The sequence below is a fragment of the Rhinolophus ferrumequinum genome, chromosome 3, assembly GCF_004115265.2.
Source record: "Rhinolophus ferrumequinum isolate MPI-CBG mRhiFer1 chromosome 3, mRhiFer1_v1.p, whole genome shotgun sequence".
Taxonomy (NCBI): Eukaryota; Metazoa; Chordata; class Mammalia; order Chiroptera; family Rhinolophidae; genus Rhinolophus; species Rhinolophus ferrumequinum.
The window spans coordinates 77,305,336-77,324,161 of NC_046286.1; the positions used below are offsets into that span (position 1 = coordinate 77,305,336).

The following is an 18,826-nucleotide window of genomic DNA, read 5'->3' on the forward strand; positions in this document are numbered from 1 at the left end:
GTTCTTCTTGGTTAAATTGGCTTCATATACGCGTATTTCCCAATTTCTTTCATTAAATAACAGCTTTTATTCTGTATTCTCTTTTTGCTATGTTAGTAAATTTGAAGTTTCAGAGAAAACTAAGAATGTGTAATTATGTCTCAGAGAGAGGTTAGTAAATGAGAGGAGGCTTGCATCCAGTTACTGAAAATTCCCTCTTCTATCCATGACAGTATGTTGAAGACATTCAAACTAAATTGCCACCCATGTCTGAGGAGCTGAAAGATAAAATAGATGACCTCTCCCAAGAAATAAAAGACAGGAACCTTGCTGAGAGGGTGTCCCAGGCTGAGGGCCACGCGGCTCAGCTGAATGACTCATCGGCTGTCCTTGACGGGTATTTCATTTGTTGTTGGAAATGTCTATGCGTCTTGACAATTGTCCAAAAGTTTTGATGAACAGAAATGGTAGAGAATCACTTTCAAATCTTGATTGCTGAAATTGTGAACATACGCACTACATGGTCTCTCTGTGGAAGAGTCTAATTAGAAGGGTTTGGGCAAGGCTCTGGAGCGGCATCAAAAGTATGAGTTCAAGGTGGATTCAAATATGTCTTGGTAGGGAGTGAACATAGCCCTAGGCTACACTTAGAAAAAAAATGGTTTTTGTTCATTATTAGAGAGCACAGTGGTTGCCTTATTAGCATTTTAAATAATAATGCATAAACACACATTCCACTTCACATTTTAGTTTTATATTTTTAATGGGATCAAAACTATTTATTGTTTTGATTATAGGGTGGCCTGAGAAAATGTGGCCCCATACATAGTATTTAAGTCTGTTGTTTTTTTGTTCTTTTTTTTCAAACTCCGGGGACATGCTATATATTCATCTGTGAAATAATACCTCACTATAGTTGGGATTCTTACACGGGTCAGAGGAGGAAGGGGCAAGTGGTTAGGTGTATTTGACTTATGAATAGCCTTCAAGGTATAACTGGTATGCCTTCTGTGTAATTATATAGGTACAATTAGACCCAAGACTAAATTTCCCAAAGAAATCTGTATTTAATATATGACATGTATAAAGTTCTGTTCCAATATGTAATACTCATTGATACAAAGGAAAATATTGATGTTTGAAGACCTTGGGCATGATGCATGTACAGTTCATTTCATAACAAACTTTTGCCAACTTAGCATGAAGGCTAGTAGATGGAACAGTAAGCTGGAAGTCAGATGCTGGCTCCGAGTCCTTAAATAGCGACATGTTGGACATGTGGCCTGAGACAAGCTATTTCACCTTGAGATTCATTTATCCTCACTTGGGAAATGCACCTAGCCTAGAGCTATCTTTGTGAAATTCATTCTCGCAATGTGGTACGAGTGCTCTGAAATGTGTCACATGCTTCACAGATGACATAAAGGATCTTACTGCACACACTTCTATGATACACGTGGTTGCAGAAGCTTTGGAGGGATGCTATGGGTATTTAATGATATGTTAGTAGTATTTCATAGCTGAATTATTTAGGAAAATGAGTTTAAATTGAAAACTACAACATAGTACAGTAAATAGATAGCTCACTATGATATGCAATTATCATAATTATATTGGTCATACTTATTTGGAAGCCGTATTTATTATAAGCAGGATGTTCTTCATTAAGTATCTATTACTCTGATGTTCTTTTTTTGGTAAATCAAACAGAATCCTTGATGAGGCTAAAAACATCTCCTTCAATGCCACTGCAGCCTTCAAAGCTTACAGCAATATTAAGGACTATATTGATGAAGCTGAGAAAATTGCCAAAGAAGCCAAAGGTCTTGCACATGAAGCTACAAAACTGGTAAGAAACAAACAGTGTTATGTACTGCGAATGGAGATCCATCTGCTTGAATAAGTACCTGCACTAAATTTCCCAAATTTAAATGAGCTCTGGAAAATCTTAAGTTAGAAAATTTGTTTTGAATTATTTTCAAAGGCTCCTTTTAAATGTTATCCAAAATAAACTCAGTGTACTATAATCACAGCAGAATTCTTCTCAGTCACCCATTACTTACCACTACTGATAAGGGTCTTGAAATTATCACAGATGCCAAGGTTTGTTGCTCCAACTCGCAGAAGAAAAAAATAGTCAAACAAAAGATTCTTTCTGGGCAGGAAGATTTATCACTATTATTCTAAATGTCATCAGAAAGAAAGTGCCTTGAAAATTAACACCATTCCTTATAATTGCACATAAATTTGTTATATGTGAAGTTTGACTATAAAGTGTTACAAAACACATCAGATCATATCGTTCTAAGCTATTAATATTTATACTATTTTTATCAATTAAAACCTTTGCCTTCAAAGCAACCTTTGGCTGCTGTCATTGTTCAAAGTAAATTTGGAACTAATATTGTAGACTTGGGATTCCAAGTATAGCACATTACTGATGTATCTTCAATATTGACAAATCTTCATCTTTTACATGTAACAACATTTTGTAAGTTATGTGATAAACCTTGATAATACTGTTTTCGGTCAAAAAACACTTCATAGGAATCACATAGTGAGTTAAAACATTGAGAACCATCATTTACTCCTTTGGTTTCACACAGAATCTCCCAAATACATCAGAATTTCAGGAAAAAAATAACTTGATTCAACATTTGACTGTAAAGAAATATGCATAAATAATTGGTGTTGAAGAAACAGATCAGTTTTGTTTTTTGTTTTTTTCCTTTGGTATTGGGCACAAATACTTACTTGGATCTCCAGGATATTTTTTATATCCACCACAATCTTAGAGGGTTTATTTTGTGGTCGTAATAAAAACATCATATTCCATCAGCAATTATTACTGTTCTGGTCTATCTGAAATGAACTCTACTAAAGCCATGTTCTCTTTTGTTCTTATTCAAAATAGTGATAACAGTTATTGCGGTACTTTCTCTATGCTTAGTAATCCTTTCAAAACAAACCTACTTTTAAAATCTAAACTAAATTCTTTATCCATCTTCTCATAGATAATTTTCTATTTTAAAGACCCTACGGTCTAAGTTCACCATTTTCATCTGATCTATGTTTTATTGGGTGACCATTTTTCAGCATCCAGTCAGTTCCGGGCCAGTAGTAGGTACTCGCAATTGAATGAAATGCTGAATGAATGAATATAATTCTAGTTGACATCTTTCATGCCTATTTACAATATTTTGTACCAACAGAAAAATCTCACTGCTATCTTTGCTTTATTCTTATAAACTTCTAGTATTTTATGTTAAAGAGCTGTTAATTTCACACAAATTTAATACTATCACTTTACACTTAGGAGACTCGATTTTATGCTGACATGAAATGTGTGCTTTTTCTCACCACCGATGCTCATGCATGATAGGCTAGCTAACCTCAAACATAGAGCTAGGATGAATGATAATGTATTACCTTGTTATCATGATTTCTTCTCTCTTTCCATACAACGTGTAAAAAATAATTAAATTTCTGAAAAAGTATACAAAATAAGTGCTAAAGAGGATCACTGATTTATTAAATGGCTAACAGCAAACACAAAGAAGACGGATTTGTCCCAGAAAGTGATGTTTTTAGTGGGGAAAGGCTGGGGCACTTGGTTCTGGTTGACAGGTGCTCTGTGCAAGAGGGAAGGAGTGGGGGCTCTCTGTGCCAGAAAATGACTTGCAGTGAATTATCCATTTGTATTCTCATGACTGCCTCGCATCCTCTCCCTTACCTGTTGGTTCTGAGATCTGGTCTTCTTCAGATTCTGTGCCCCTCCTTCCTGGCTTATACCCACTGAGCAAGGTGAGGGTACAATAAGTGCCAAGCACTGAAGGGGAGCAAGTAACTGAAGACCTGTGTTGGTGTGGTTACAGAAGGGTGCCGCCCTGCTAAAGTGAAGAGTCTTCTGCTGAATTCATAGGCTTTCTTTTATCTTCTTCTCTTTATTCCATCATAGCCACTGGTCTCTCCTGCACTGTTACTCCATTTCATTTAGTCTCTTGGTACAGTTTTCTGAAAAACAATCATTCTTCTGCTCAAAATTCAAATTTTAAATTAAATAATCACATTTCTGAGGTGCCTTCTGTTTTCTTCCTATTTTGCTTCCTCATGAGAAGAATATGTTTAGGCCCTCCACTAGCCCACGTAGTCACTGGGAAAGTAGGAAAAGATGCCCCACTGGGTGGGATATGCCAGGGAGCAGAGTGTGGTGAGCAGTGCCCTGGCCAGTTCCATTGTCCCTCAGCGTAAACACTGGGTGAGACATGAACTGAACAGCCCCAGCCTCGTGGGCCTCTGCTGTCTACATCCTGCTCCCATAGCCTGATGCTCCCGTTTCACTACTTGGTGACTGTAGTGTTTTGTTTTATTTCTACTTCCTTTTCCCAGAAACGAATGTCTTCAGAATAAAAATTTAAGTGGACAGTAGACCCCAGGGGACTGAAACATGGATAACCAACTACAAAGGACCCCCTGAGTATTTCACTCCCGCTCTTTGATGCACAACATTTCATGTTTTTCACATAGGTAATAGCTGGTGTGTAGCTATATAAATGTAGATTGCTGCCTCCTATCTCCAAACACTGATTGTAGAATCTAGAAGGGCTAGTATGCCCTAGATTTTCAGAAATGACAAGATATTTATATTTCCATGAGAGATAGGAAAGTTGAATAGAGAAGAAAATGTCAATAAAAAAATAAAAGTACTTCCCCTATTTAGTTTGAGATAATGTCTGAATATCTGCTTAAATGTAGATGTCATGTGGGATTTTTTTTTTTCAATTGCCCAGAATTAGGTTCTAATGGTGTACTGGAATTTCTGAAATCAAACGGGAGAAGATAGCAGGTCAGAATTTGGGAATTAGAAGATCTGTCTTCAAATTAAGCACATTGTACAGTCTATCCTGATGTGTCCCTTGGCTTAATTTCTATAGTATAGTCCCCAGAGCTTAAAACTTAATTTTTAAATCAAATTTAATGTTCAATCTTCAGTTACATAAGATTATATTTTACTCTTACTGTTGACACAGTTTGAGTGCTTATAAGAGGTGCTTATGAACTACTTATTGATAATTATAAGGTACTAAGCATGCCCACATTTGCAATTTTCTCTTTAAAAATTTTAACCACATATTTAATGTACTTAATGTGTAAATGGCATTTTGAAACACAGTACACAGGGTGATAAATAGAATTCTAACTTGCCCTCAAATGCGCAATAATCATTTATATTTTTGTTACTTGTCATGCTAATAAAATTAATGCTTTCCAACTTTTACCTACATAATTTATTATTTTCCTTTATTATAAATGTTCTTTTCCTTTCTATTATTATTCTTCCCTTTAATATTTTTAATATCATTCATAATAATTTATTTTTCTTTATTAGTTTTTGAGTCCTTATAGTAGCAAAATTCTTTAGACACCACTGCTATTGGTCAATAAATCATATACTTAAACACTGTGAATCTTGCAATAATGTGATTAAACATTAAGGCATTTCTAATGAGTGTTTGTTTAGAAATGTGGTCGTGTATTCTCTTTAGTCTGTCTTATTTAATATTTGCTTTGTGTAATTGGATGAACCAAAATACATAAGGAATTCTGTCAAGGTCATTTTTGAGTTTTTATTTCCTACATAAAGGATTGGGCAAATATTAGCAATGTACATATTATATTCAAAAAGCCCGATAAAATATAGTGTCAATCAAATTATAAACTTTAACTCCCATACATCTTGTATTTTATTCTTTCATCTGTTACTTGAAAGTCATTCAGAAAGTAATTTTGACTTCTTATTGATATCTATAATTATTGGAATTCAAAGTTTTATACCAGTGTAGTGTTAATGGCAAAATGATATAAATGCATAACTGATATAACAATTGAATCTGCTAAGACAACTAATGAGCATTTCTTTTTCATCGGCACTTCAGAAACTTATCTAAGAACCAAGTAATTCACACAGTAGCAAATTTGAAAAAGTCAGTGAGGATCTAAGTTACCTAGAATAATATTGAATCTGTGTGAAAATAGTGTTCATTAAGCCACCCTGACTTTAGAGATTTCTTTATACATTCATTTGACTCAATAACTTTAAAAAATCTATTGGAAACAGAGAAACAAACTTCTCTCCTATGATCCAGCATTAGACATATTTAAAAATTTAGTGCCTAAAATGTTAAAAATCAAAGCGTTTGTATCATTAGTCAGAACTCAGAAACCTTAATTCCACATAAGTGTGAAATAATTCCATTCAAGGCATCCGTGCTCAGACGTGCTATTTAGGATTTCCACCTGGGGTGGAATAAGGATGTGAAATTGCCATGTGGGTTTTAATTCTGGACATTAGCTAGAAAGAAAATCTATGTCTCTGAGTATATTCTCTAACTCAGTAGACACTCCTCAATTGCCTTGACTCAAAATAAAGATTCCTTGTAATCTCTGCCCACCTTACCCCCAATATTTGTCCAGTCCTGCCTCATTGCGGCAACCTAGCAGCACCTATGCATGCTCGAGCCATGGCTGTCATGCTGTAATTGGTGAAAACCTGTTCTCATTTAGTTATACATTTTTAAACCCTCTCCTGACTGTCTTTCTCAGTGTTCTCATTAAGCTGAAAATTCAGTCATCAGTTCTAAATTCTCATGATTTTGAGGATTTTCTGTTTCATCCTTGAGTTTCCTTTGTACGCTAAGTTGCTTTCAGTCTTCCAGAGACTCATCTAATCTTTCTCTCGTCTTACACAAGGCCAGGATCTATAGCCTTTCAACAGATATCTGACCAAGGCCGTCCCTTTGGTTTGTTTCTTGACCCATTTTTTATTCACTATTTTATTTTAATATCCCGTAGTATTTGTTTTGAATATAGGTTACAGTAAAACACCTTTAAAATCAATACACAGTGACTTTCTTCTTTTAAAATTGTATATGATCTTTTTAGTTATTACAAAAGCAATTTATGTCCATTATAAAAAAAATAGAAAATACAGACAAGCAAGAGGGAGAAAATATAAATGTGTATAATCCCAACAACAAATAAACACCTTGATAATGTTTCTGTCCTACTTTTCTTATGCATAAGGTTTTTGTATAAAGGACAATTTTGACATAACTGTTTTATAGCTTAATATATTAATTAATACCACATGCACATTTTTGATAGTCTCAAAAGTTATTTTAAAATGTATATAATCTATATTGTACCATTCTTCTGAGAATTTATTTTATTATAGTAAGAAAGTTCTCTCTGATTTTTTTAACAGCATTCTAACATACCAAATATAAATTTCTTTAATAAATACATTACATAGGCACATTGCCGCTCGTTACCAGCTTTTACATATAACCCCGAACATTTTGAACACTTTTATTTAAAATGATTTTAAATTTAAGTTACATATTATCTTGGTATATTATCTCCTCTGGAAATGAACAAGAGTTATCTTCTAAAATAAATTATTTCATAGTGAAGAAGTAATGAAATAGGTCATAAACTATGCTAATGAATTTTCAGTTACTACTTTCTTTAGAAAGCAAAAACAAAAACAAGTGTTTGTCATCTCTCCATCTAGCCAACTTTTTCAATGAATTTAGAAAATTTACCTCTGATAAAAAAAGTTATTTAAGGAACAATTAGAAAAATAATAAAAGTATAATATAGAACATACTATAAACAATAACTTTTTAAAGTGCTTACTTAAGTAATAAATCACTGGGATACAGGTTTACCATCCTGATAAACTTAACTTCAGATCACATCTTCACATGTTCTTCTCCTGACAACAAAACACTTAGGTAATTTTATGCTCTATTATGGCAGTAATAATTTTTTTAATGTGGGATTTTTTGTTTATTTGTTTGTTTTTCCATTCCCCTGTAGTTCCGTCAGGGAATGCAGAGTTTTTCCATCTTTGAATAATCAAAACTTACGCTGGTGCTTAAAACAGCTAAAAATTTTTCTTTTGTAAAAGACATTTTTCTTTTGTAAATCATTCAACTCATTCATCTATTAATCAATGGCATGATGCTTTAACAAGAATCACTGTAAATATTTAACAAATAATAGGCAGAAGAAAAGTAAGATGTATTAAAAGTCAAGTAAGTGCCAAGAATCATAAAACTTCGTTTCATGTTTTCCTGTATCTTTCCTTCTCTAATGATGTCTTACAGTGCCTCACATTTTCTATAAATGATTATTAAATAATAAAAACATACAGCAGACTACATATAATATTCTGTGTTGTGTGATATATTATAATAAAAGCTTTATCTAATTTATATATAGTATATATACACATGTATATACATACACACAGGGAGAAAATAATTTATTATTTATAAAAATATCTCTAAAAAGCAAGAAACAAAATGTCTTGCAACTCTAAGAACCTCATTTATATTTCACATATGCTGTAGCCTCAGAAACTCAGATGTGATATTTATGAATATGTATGAAGTATAATTAGCTTGGAAAATGTTGCATCATCACCTATTCTGATATTGTTGATGTGCTTCAGTGCCTTACTAAGCAGTGTTGGGAAAGAAACTCTCCAAATTCCACTGAGTTGAAACAGTTCTGTTCATCCATAATATGTTAGTGTTTTCTATTTTGTTATCATATGAAATGCTTATCTTTTAAACCTGGATTGTTGGAATACTACTTGTCAATTCCAGTTATATGCCATCAGCTCTTTACTTTAGTATTTTGGAATGCTTCTCGCTTATTCCGCCACATCTCATGAACCCAAACCTCTCATTTCCACTGCCCTTGCATGAGGTTACAACTCTCTTTTCTCTGCCCTATACTATTAAAATAGCCAACTGATGTCTCTTTGTCTTCCACACATTGCACGAGTAATCTTCCTAGACTAAGGCTCTGATCATGCACTCCTACTAAGAAACTTTTAATGACTCCACATTGTTTACTGTCCTGTTTCCTTAGTCTGACATTTAAACTTTCCAGAAATGGGCTCCAATCTTCCTAACAGCCTTACTTCTTTACACTGCCCTTCATAAACTCTACCATCCTTTGCAACTGAAATATCTGTCTCCCATATACACATCAAAGTTCCCTGCCTCCTTGCCTTTCCATAGGGTGTTGCTACCACACTTCCTACATCCCCCCATACATACCACGTGTCTCCTTGTATCCTATCAGATCGTGGTTGACTAAGGATCCAGGAAGAAATCACGGGCTTCCTGAAAAGCAGGAAAGACAAGATGCCTTGAAAAAACAAAAAGGCAGGCGATATTCATAAATGCAAGAACATAGGAATTTAGCAGTATGGAAGTCTATTAGCAGATGGATTTCAGTCAGAGCTCAGACATGTTGCTGGTTGAAGGAGCAACGGTCCAATAGAAGATAAATAAGTTGATAATCATCTAGTCAGACTAATCAGAAACAATTTAGAAAGATCACCAATGTCTAATATCAAGGATAAAAACGGTGAAATCACTAGTAAATGGTAATAACAGAATATTATAAACAACTTTATGCTAAAAAAATTCAACAGTTTGAATGAAATGGACAAATTTTTTTGAAAATTACAAACTATCAGAAATCACTTACAAATAAATATCTTGAATAACCCTATATTAGAGAATTGAATTTATACTTAAAAACCCTCATACACCCACACACACACACACACACACACACACACACACACACACACACACACACACAGTTCCAGATGACTTCACTATTGAATTCTACCAAATATTTAAGGAAGAAATAATAATTTCTTCAGATATTTGAAGAGGAGAAAATATGTCCCACTTCATTCTATGAAGCCATATTACTCTGATACAAACCAAAGACATTACAAACAAAATGAAATTTATAGACCAATATCCCTCATGATGATACATGCAAAATGTCTTGACAAAGTTTATACAAAATCAAACCCAACCGTTTATTAAGACACACCACAAACTAGGAGAATATATATGCAAATTACATATCTGATAAAGGGTTTGTGTCCAGATTATGCATAAATATCTTTCAAAAGTCACTAAGACCAAATAACCCAATAAAAAATTGGACAAGAGATTTAAACAGATACTTTGCCAAAGAAGATAGCAAATAAGACTGTGAAAATATGCTCAACATTATTAGTCACAAGGAAAATGAAAATAATGTACATACTTATTAGAATATCTAAAATGTAAAAAGACTGACTATATCAAGTATTGGCAATGATATAGGCAAGTGTAACTCTTATAAATGCTGGTAGAAATTTAAAATAGTACAAATAGTTTGTAAAACAGGTTGGTACTTTCTCAGAAACTTAAACATACACCTTCCATATCATCTGGCCACTCCACTTGTAGGTTTTCAGTCTGAGAGAAATGAAGGCATATGTTCATACAAATTTTAAACACATGAAGTTTAGGCTTCAATAAAACTGTTGAAAAGTGTTACAAAAGAAAAACGAAAAAATGGATATTGGTCATCATTGTTCATAGTCCCTCAACAATTTTCACAGCTCAGACTTTAACCTCTTTCCATGCTATCTGGCCCTTCTCCCTCTCTTCTCTCTTACCTCATGTCATTAATTTTCTAATGCACAGCAAATTAACTCTCTTTTGCTCCTTTTCCCCATGCATATCCAAGAAGAGCTTTAAAATTTTTGTCGGTAAATGCTTGCCAGATTGTGTTCTTGTAGAAAGGCATTCACATCTCAAGGCCGTAAGGAAAGCTTTCTTCCTTTTTTCTTCCTGTTCTCGCTTTCTCTCTCTCTGAAAATTAATTTTTTTACTGCCATAATATTGGCATCTATAGAAACCTGTTTTATCTCTATCCAAACTGCCTCTAAATCCTAAGCTTTAAAAATTATTCTCTCTACTTGTTAGTTTTCTATTTTCTCGTCACACAGATTGTCAGCTGTCGTCACTTCTGCTGTTTTCAAGTGCCTATTTAGAGAATCTTTGGCCTTTCTTTGTAATATCCTTTTACTAATTTGTGTTGATTCAGGAAACATGTAACCAAGGCAGTAAGAATGGCATATAAATTTGGAACAAATATAAAATCTGAGTGGGTAATCGAGGCTTTTTTTTTAAGTAAGGTTCATTGGATTTGTGCCATTTATACTGGCACTCTAACCTTTATTTTTCAAAATAAATGACACTTATGTGATGTCATTGTATCTAATTCCCAAAGGAAGTTGGAGGACTAAGAATTTCTGTGTTTTCAGTTGAACAGACTGTCCATTTTCCATAGAATATTTGCCAGGGTCATCAGCTCTTTTTCTAAATGTTAGGTACATATGCACAATGTCCCTTTTTATTTATGTAGACATTTCCAATATATCCATTTGTCGATGTCATGGTATTATATAATCTGTTTTGTGAGCAGTAGATTATTTAAATGAAAACTATTGATATAACCCCTTAAAATAAATTTTACTACAACAGCAGCAAGTTCCGTAATCCTTCCTAGTTTAAAGCTCAATGTGACTGATAAAAAATGTTATTAAGGCACTGCAAATGTCTTTGAAGCATGTTATGTCTGGGATAACCTGAGTTCAGATTTATAACTTCAGCAGTAAGTGTTTAGTATTCTCTAGCTCTTCTTGCACCCTGAAGTGTTTTTCCAATTTAAAATTTACCCATAAGAGATTTGGGTAAATTTTTGGATAAATCAGAGATTTGATTTATCTCTTGGTATAAATGTATTATGTAATGATTGATGAAGAGCAAACACTATTAAAATGGAGAACTAGATATTCAAGTTAAATGATTCTTTTCCCAAATCATTCTGTTATCTTTGTGTCACCTCTTTTTTTTTTTTTTAGCTTCAGGTGTGCAAAACAATGCAATAGTTAGACATTTACACCCCTCACAAAGTGATAACCTCCGTCCCCCAATCTATTGCCCCTCTGACATCGCATATATCTATTACAATTCCATTGACTCTATTCCCTATGCTACACTCCATATCCCATGACCACATATATATATATATATATATATATATATATATATATATATATAAAATTACAGTTGACATACAATGTTATTCATCTTCAGCTTCAGGTGTACAGTGCAGTGGTCAAGTATCTACACCGTCCATGAAATGGTCTCCCTAATAAGACATGTGCCCATCGGACACCCTACAAAATCTTTACATTATTGATTAGATTCCCCAAACTGTCCTTCCTATCCCCGTGGCAATATCGTAGTTACCAATTTATGCTGTCTAATTTTTCCCCTGCTCCCTCATCCCCACCCCCCTCTCTTCTAGCAACCATCAGTTTTTCCTTTATATCTCTGAGACTATTTCTGTTTACTTTGCTCATTTATTCAGTTCTTTAGATTCCGCATATAAGTGAGATCATATGGTACTTATCTTTCTCTGTCTGACTTATTTCTCTTAGCATAATGTTCTCTAGGTCCATCCATATTGTTGCAATGGTAAGATTTCATTCTTCTTTATAGCCGAGTAATACTCCATTGTATAAATGTACCACAGTTTCTTAATCCAGAAACCATGAAATTCCTAGAAGAAAATATGGGGGTAAATTTGCAGACATTGCCCTGAGTAATATTTTTCCTGATATATCCCCATGGCAAGGAAAGTAAAAGAAAAAATAAACATATGAGATTACATCAAACCTAAAAGTTTTTTCACAGCAAAGGAAACCATCAATAAAACAAAAGGGCATCCCACTTAATGGGAGAAGATAATATTTGTCAATGATACATCTGATAAGGGGTTAATATCCAAAATTTATAAAACACTCATTCAGCTCAACACCAAAAAAACAAGCAACTCAATTGAAAAATGGACAGAGGACATGAAGAGTCATTTCTCTAAAGAGGACATACAGACGGTCAACAGACATATGAAAAAACGCTCGACCTCAATAATCAGATCCTCACATGAGATTCTACCTCACTCCTGTCAGAATGGTCATCATCAATAAGTCAGCAAATAACAAGTGCTGGCGAGGATGTGGAGAAAAGGGATCCGTCATGCACTGCTGGTGGTATTGCAGATTGCTGCAGCTACTATGGAAATCAGTATGGAGGCATCTCAAAAAACTGGAAATGGAACTACTTATGACCCAGCACTTCCACTCTTAGGTATCTATCCAGAGAAATCCAAGATGCTAATTTGAAAAAAAATATATGTACCCCTTTGTTTATTGCAGCGCTGTTTACAATAGCCAAAACTTGGAAACAACCGAAATGCCCATCGATAGACGACTGGATTAAGAAACTGTATCACCTCTTTTGATCCAAGTCTCAACAAATACGCTTTGCTAGGAGATGACTGTGGTTCAGAGATTGTCATTCAGAAAATATTGTTTTGCCATAGTACTTTGAGATACGTTTATCTCATTTTAACACCTAGGGAACAGGAAACGCTCTCCCACTTACCCCACAACTCAAGTGAAGTGAGCTTAGGGATAAAGTCAGCTGATGTATTTAGATCTTAATTTGCTTGACTATTCTTTAGCACTTGATAATGCTGACCAGATACATCCTTGCAGCATTGCCAGTCATCATGCTTTGAACCATTTCTTTATCTCGTCATTTCCATAATATTATACTCTCCTGGTTTCTTTGTCCTCTCTGGAATCTCAGTCATCCTACCAACCCCACTACCTGTACCTGTCCTTTAAATTTTGGGACTCCTAAGTGTTCTCTTTCTAGGCCTTCCCTTCTTCCAATAAACAGTCTCCTGACTAATCACCAATATGTGCTGATAATTTATTATTTTAAATCTGTAGCCCAGAATGCTTTCCTGAAAGTAAACTATATAACAACTACTGGCTAGATACCTCTACTCCATAATTCCATGGTTGTAGATATGTGACACTTATTTTTCTGTCCACAGGCAACAGGTCCTCAGGGTTCATTGAAGGACGGTGCCAAAGGCTCTCTTCAGAAAAGCTTTGGGATTCTTAACGAAGCCAAGAAGTTAGCAAATGATGTAAAAGGTTAGTGGCCTCTCTTTATTATTATCTTCAGGTTAATTGTAGTTGCAGTTGGTAGCATATTTTATCACACAATTGGAAAAGTGTAAATTGTTTCAGCATGATTTTTATGATTATTTTTATTATCTGGATTTAATGCAAGTAAACTATTTTACCAGTTTTACGATTATTTATCTTCACTCTCATTTTGCATCGGGTAACATTTCAAAATTTTAAAACTCATTTCTATAGCATCTTTTCACCTATATATAAGGTTCAGTCACTTTTAAATTAAAATATGATACATTTTTAAGCACATCAAACCCTACTTTCTTCTGCTTCAGAAGTGATAGTCACAAAGGAATGAGTCAGGCAAATGCAGTATAAATGTCCTTGTGAAACTTTCAATTTTGTTAGTGGGTCATATTTCTGAAAAGTTTTCACACCTTTTAAATACATTTTTCATGTATTTTATTCCTAATTCAAGGATCAAAGTGCATAAAACATCTACCTTGATATATTATGGGTATTGCATTAAAAATGTATTGTTCAATATAGCTGCTCTCTAGAAAAGTTATTATATTTATTATGTCATTTAAATGCCTCCTGTTTCTCGTTTGAGTTTCCTCCTCTTTCTCTCTCCACACTCATTTTCTGGCTTGCATCCACCTCCCCAACTATACTGAAATATTCACGACCCTTCTTTTGTTTTCCCATTTTTTTTTTCTTAATTAAAATTTATTGGGGTAAAAATGATTAGAAAAATGACATAGGTTTCAAGTGTACAATTCTGTAATACATCATCTATATATCACATTATGTGTTCACCACCCAGAGTCAGTTCTCCTTCCATCACCCAATTACTCTCATATACCAACCCTCTCCTCCCCTTACTCTCTGGTAACCACAAAACTATTGTCCGTGTCTATGAATTTTTGTTTCTTTACTTGTTTGTCTTGTTCCTTTGTTGCTCTCAGTTTTATATCCCACATATCAGTGAAATCATAGGGTTCTCAACTTTTTCTGTGTGACTTATTTCACTTAGCATAATCATCTCAAGATCCATCCATGTTGTCACAAATGGCACTATTTCATCTTTTCTTATGGCAGAATAGTATTCCAGTGTATATATACCACATCTTCTTTATCCAGTCATCTATCAAAGGACACTTTGGTTGTTTCCATGTCTTGGCCACTGTAGATAAAGCTGCAGTGAATATCAGAGTACATATATCTTTACGGATATATGTAAATGTTTTCAAATTTTGGGGGGTATACCACCCAGAGGTCAGACAATTAAGTTCGCGAAATCATCCTAGAAAAAGTGCTATATCCCTCACCGCTGAATATCACTATGGTCACCTTTGAAGTACTCCCCTTGGGAAGCTATGCACTGACGCCAGCACCTAGTCCATCCTTCAAAGCAATTTTGAAACTTTTTTCTGGAACGGCCATAAGAGCTGTCATCATATTACCCTTGATGTCCTAAATGTCTTCCATTCAATATTTCCTTTATCTTGTGTAAAGAAAGAAGTCACTGGGGGCCAGATAAGGTGAGTAGGGAGGGTGTTCCAACACAATTATTTGTTTACTAGCTAAAAACTCCCTCACAGACAGTGCCGTGTGAGCTGGTTCATTGTTGTGATTCATGAGCCGTGAAAAGTTCAGGTCGTCTAACTTTTTCACGCAGCCTTTTCAGCACTTCCAAATAATAAACTTGGTTAACTGTTTGTCCAGTTGGTACAAATTCATAATGAATGATCCCTCTGATATCAAAAAAAAGGTTAGCAATATCGTTGCAACAGTTGCAACAAGTTTGCGAACTTAATTGTCAGACCTTGTATACACAGAAGAAGGAACCTTGCCTTTCTGAAACATGCTACCGTTCCAAGCCTCCATGTTTCACAGTGTTAATCCTTCTCTTTGGAATGCCTCATCATCCTTTCTTTTTCATCTAACTACCTTCTCCCAGATCTTCAAGATTTATCTCAGATGTCATTTTTCTCCAGGAAACCTAACACCCCATTTTTTTGTATTATATGCCCATTCTTTGTGTATACCTTTCTCATAGGCTTGTCAAACCACTGTAACCATGATTTAAATTCCATCTTCCTGAGGACATACACAAAGTTCTTCTTTTTTAACTTTGTCTTTCTAGTACATAATATCACAATGACTGCTCAAATCAGGAAATAAGGATATTTTTTTAAAAAGAATGGTGTCAGTCTCTACTAACCTTAGAAAGAGAATAGGTTTTATAATAATTTATGTTTGTCATGCTTTATACTAATACTTCATGGTCTCCAATAGAGGCTGCTATAGAATTACAAATTCTGTGTACATTATAGATGACACGTTGAGAGTAAAATGTTTTAGACTATGTATCACAGGTGAAATATGGCTCTCAATATATGTAATTCTGTACAAGTGATTGTTCTTATTACAATCATAGTTACGAAGAGTAACTATACAGAATCAAGACCTGTTTTGCTATTGCACAAATTTAGTTGATCTCATTACTTTGTGGTCACTCCTTCCTGTCCAATACCTTTGCCCAGAGCTGGAACCAGAGTAAGGTAAATGAGGTGAGTTATGCAAGTGCAGAGTCAGATCCTGTTTTATTTAAATTTTTTAATATTTTGTTCACCATTGATATTTTTAAATTAATTTTTATTTTTTTAAATATTGCATTAAAATATTTTATCTTTTTTTTTTGGTGTTTTTTAGTGCTCCTTTAAATTTCATACCTGAGGTGATTGCCTCAGTCATCTTATCCTACTCCCAGCTTTGCCTTTACCTCTATTTTCCCAAACACTGGTATTATAAAAATGAAGAAAGAATTCTATTTTTAGGGATTTTTTTTCCCCCAGAGAAAGAGAAATCTGATGATAGGGCTGGGAGAAAGGTTTAGGGGACAGAAATGTTCATTAGTTTAAATGTCTTTTTTTGTACTTTACGTAGTACATTATTTAAAGTAATGAAAACCCACAAACTACTCAAGTAATAATTCCTCCAGAAATCCAAGCCAAGCTCTGACGGAGATGGGAATGTTTTTTTGCTACATTATGACATTCCTCTGATTTGTAGCCAATTACACAAGTTATAAAATGGCCGTTAATCAGAGAAATGCCATATATTACCACCAGGAACTGCTGAAATAGGTCCTACAGAGCAAAACTCTTGACAGCAGCTATTGAAATAGAGATTTAGTCATTTCTCTCTCTATGGTGCCTAGAATTAGAAGGAATAAAAATCGTGAGGCCAGTATACCCTCCATATTTCTAATTTGTTACTTGGTTCAATTCAATACAGTCCAGTTAGCTTGTGAGCTTTAGTCATGAATGACTTAGTGCTGCGCCCTGCCATTTTTATGCTCTCTTTGCTTTGAGTGAGTCTCGACTTGCCAGCAGCAATTTGTTTGGCTTTTTAATTTTTGAATCTACATTTGTTGAAAGTGAATTTGCCCTTGTGCATGTTTCAGATTTGAAGTCAGTCTGCATTGCCTTGATTGAATGTCTGTGGAGACAAAAATAGTTTTATTGGTGGATATGAAGCTTGGTAAAAATTGGTGATCGAAAGAGTTAGAAGATGAATTAATACCACCAGGTGAATTAATACTACTGTGCAGATTGACAGGAGATTTTGTCAATAAAATAGCCAGTTGAGGTTCTCATGGAATGTGTAAAAAGGGTAAGGTATGAAGCAGAGTATGGTGTATTAGAAGACTGAAAAAATTAAGATAATGTCTCTAAGAGACATTATCTTATATAGAGTAACTTTTCAATTTTATTTATTTATTAGTTTGTCCCTAATTTTTTATCTTTGCTCCAAATAAGTGGAATTATTTAATTACGTAGGAACAAATAAATAACATTTCTGTAAAATGGATGACACTAATATAAAATAAAAAGATCTATTCCGAAGCTCCAGAATACTGAATCAGTGATTTGCATGACATGTGGTGCTATCCAACACATGGATAAGTACCAAAATTATTACAAATTTTAATTTTTATAAATGAATCAATACTTTCCTTCTATACTGTGATCTTCCAAACATTCAGTCATTCAGTCCAGACAAGTATATCAGAAAGATTTTACAATCATGAATGTAATACAGTTGCAATTACTAACTTTTAAAGATTCTGTGTGTTTTATTTTAGATTAGAAAAGGAGAATAAACAGGAATATTGCAGTGCTATTAAACCAAAGTATGATATAGGAGTTAAATGGTTAAAGTATTCTTTTATTGTTAAAGAATACTCCTTTTGAATACTACTCTTTGTATACTACCATTTGCCAGAATCCTCCTTTCCATAGGTAGGCATGTGAAAGACAGACAAGATCTGCTCCACTGATTGAAAAAAAAAAAAAAAAAAAAAAAAAAAAAAAAAAACAGCAACAATTTAGAACTATGTGGATGAAATCCCGCATGGATTCCTGAGCTTTCTCTAGTCCGGGGAACAACGCAATCTTTTCCTCTAGACATCACTGATTCCTCATACAGAGTTTTAGCTCCTCCTTTGGAGTGTGGGTAGAGAAAATCAAGAAAATAAAATCCTGTTGCACTAGGTTTAGGAGTTGAAATGAAAAACGGCAAAATAATGGCAAGCATGGAAGGGCAGGAATTATTGCAACCAAAGAATACTTGTCTTACTTAAACGTATTCAAATTTAGTTTCTTTTAGAGTACCTGGCTGGCCAAAACAAAGCAAGCCTGAAGCCCCACAGTCAAGCTTTAGAGCTTGTCCTAGAAGAACCGTATGCGGTTTCAATGTCTGGTTCTTTTGGTTTCTCATTCCACTGGCTGAAGAGGTGATTCCCCTCTCTCCTGGTATCTTAAGTCCTTGGAGATTCTTCCACCAGACCAGTGCCCCTTCTTGTTTCCTCTCCTCAGATTTCTCTCTGCAACCCTCTAGTGGGAA

The 18,826-nt window shown here is 34.4% G+C and overlaps 1 protein-coding gene across 2 annotated transcripts in view; it reads left to right on the plus strand.

The window, feature by feature from the left end:
- LAMA2 (laminin subunit alpha 2) overlaps positions 1–18,826 on the plus strand; it is a 527,500-nt gene that overhangs the window by 430,351 nt on the left and 78,323 nt on the right. For both annotated transcript variants that reach the window (XM_033102537.1, XM_033102538.1), the window contains exons 39-41: positions 213–376; positions 1,690–1,828; positions 13,825–13,927. In XM_033102537.1, the coding sequence (XP_032958428.1) occupies positions 213–376; positions 1,690–1,828; positions 13,825–13,927 (406 nt within the window). The remainder of the gene's footprint in view (positions 1–212; positions 377–1,689; positions 1,829–13,824; positions 13,928–18,826) is intronic.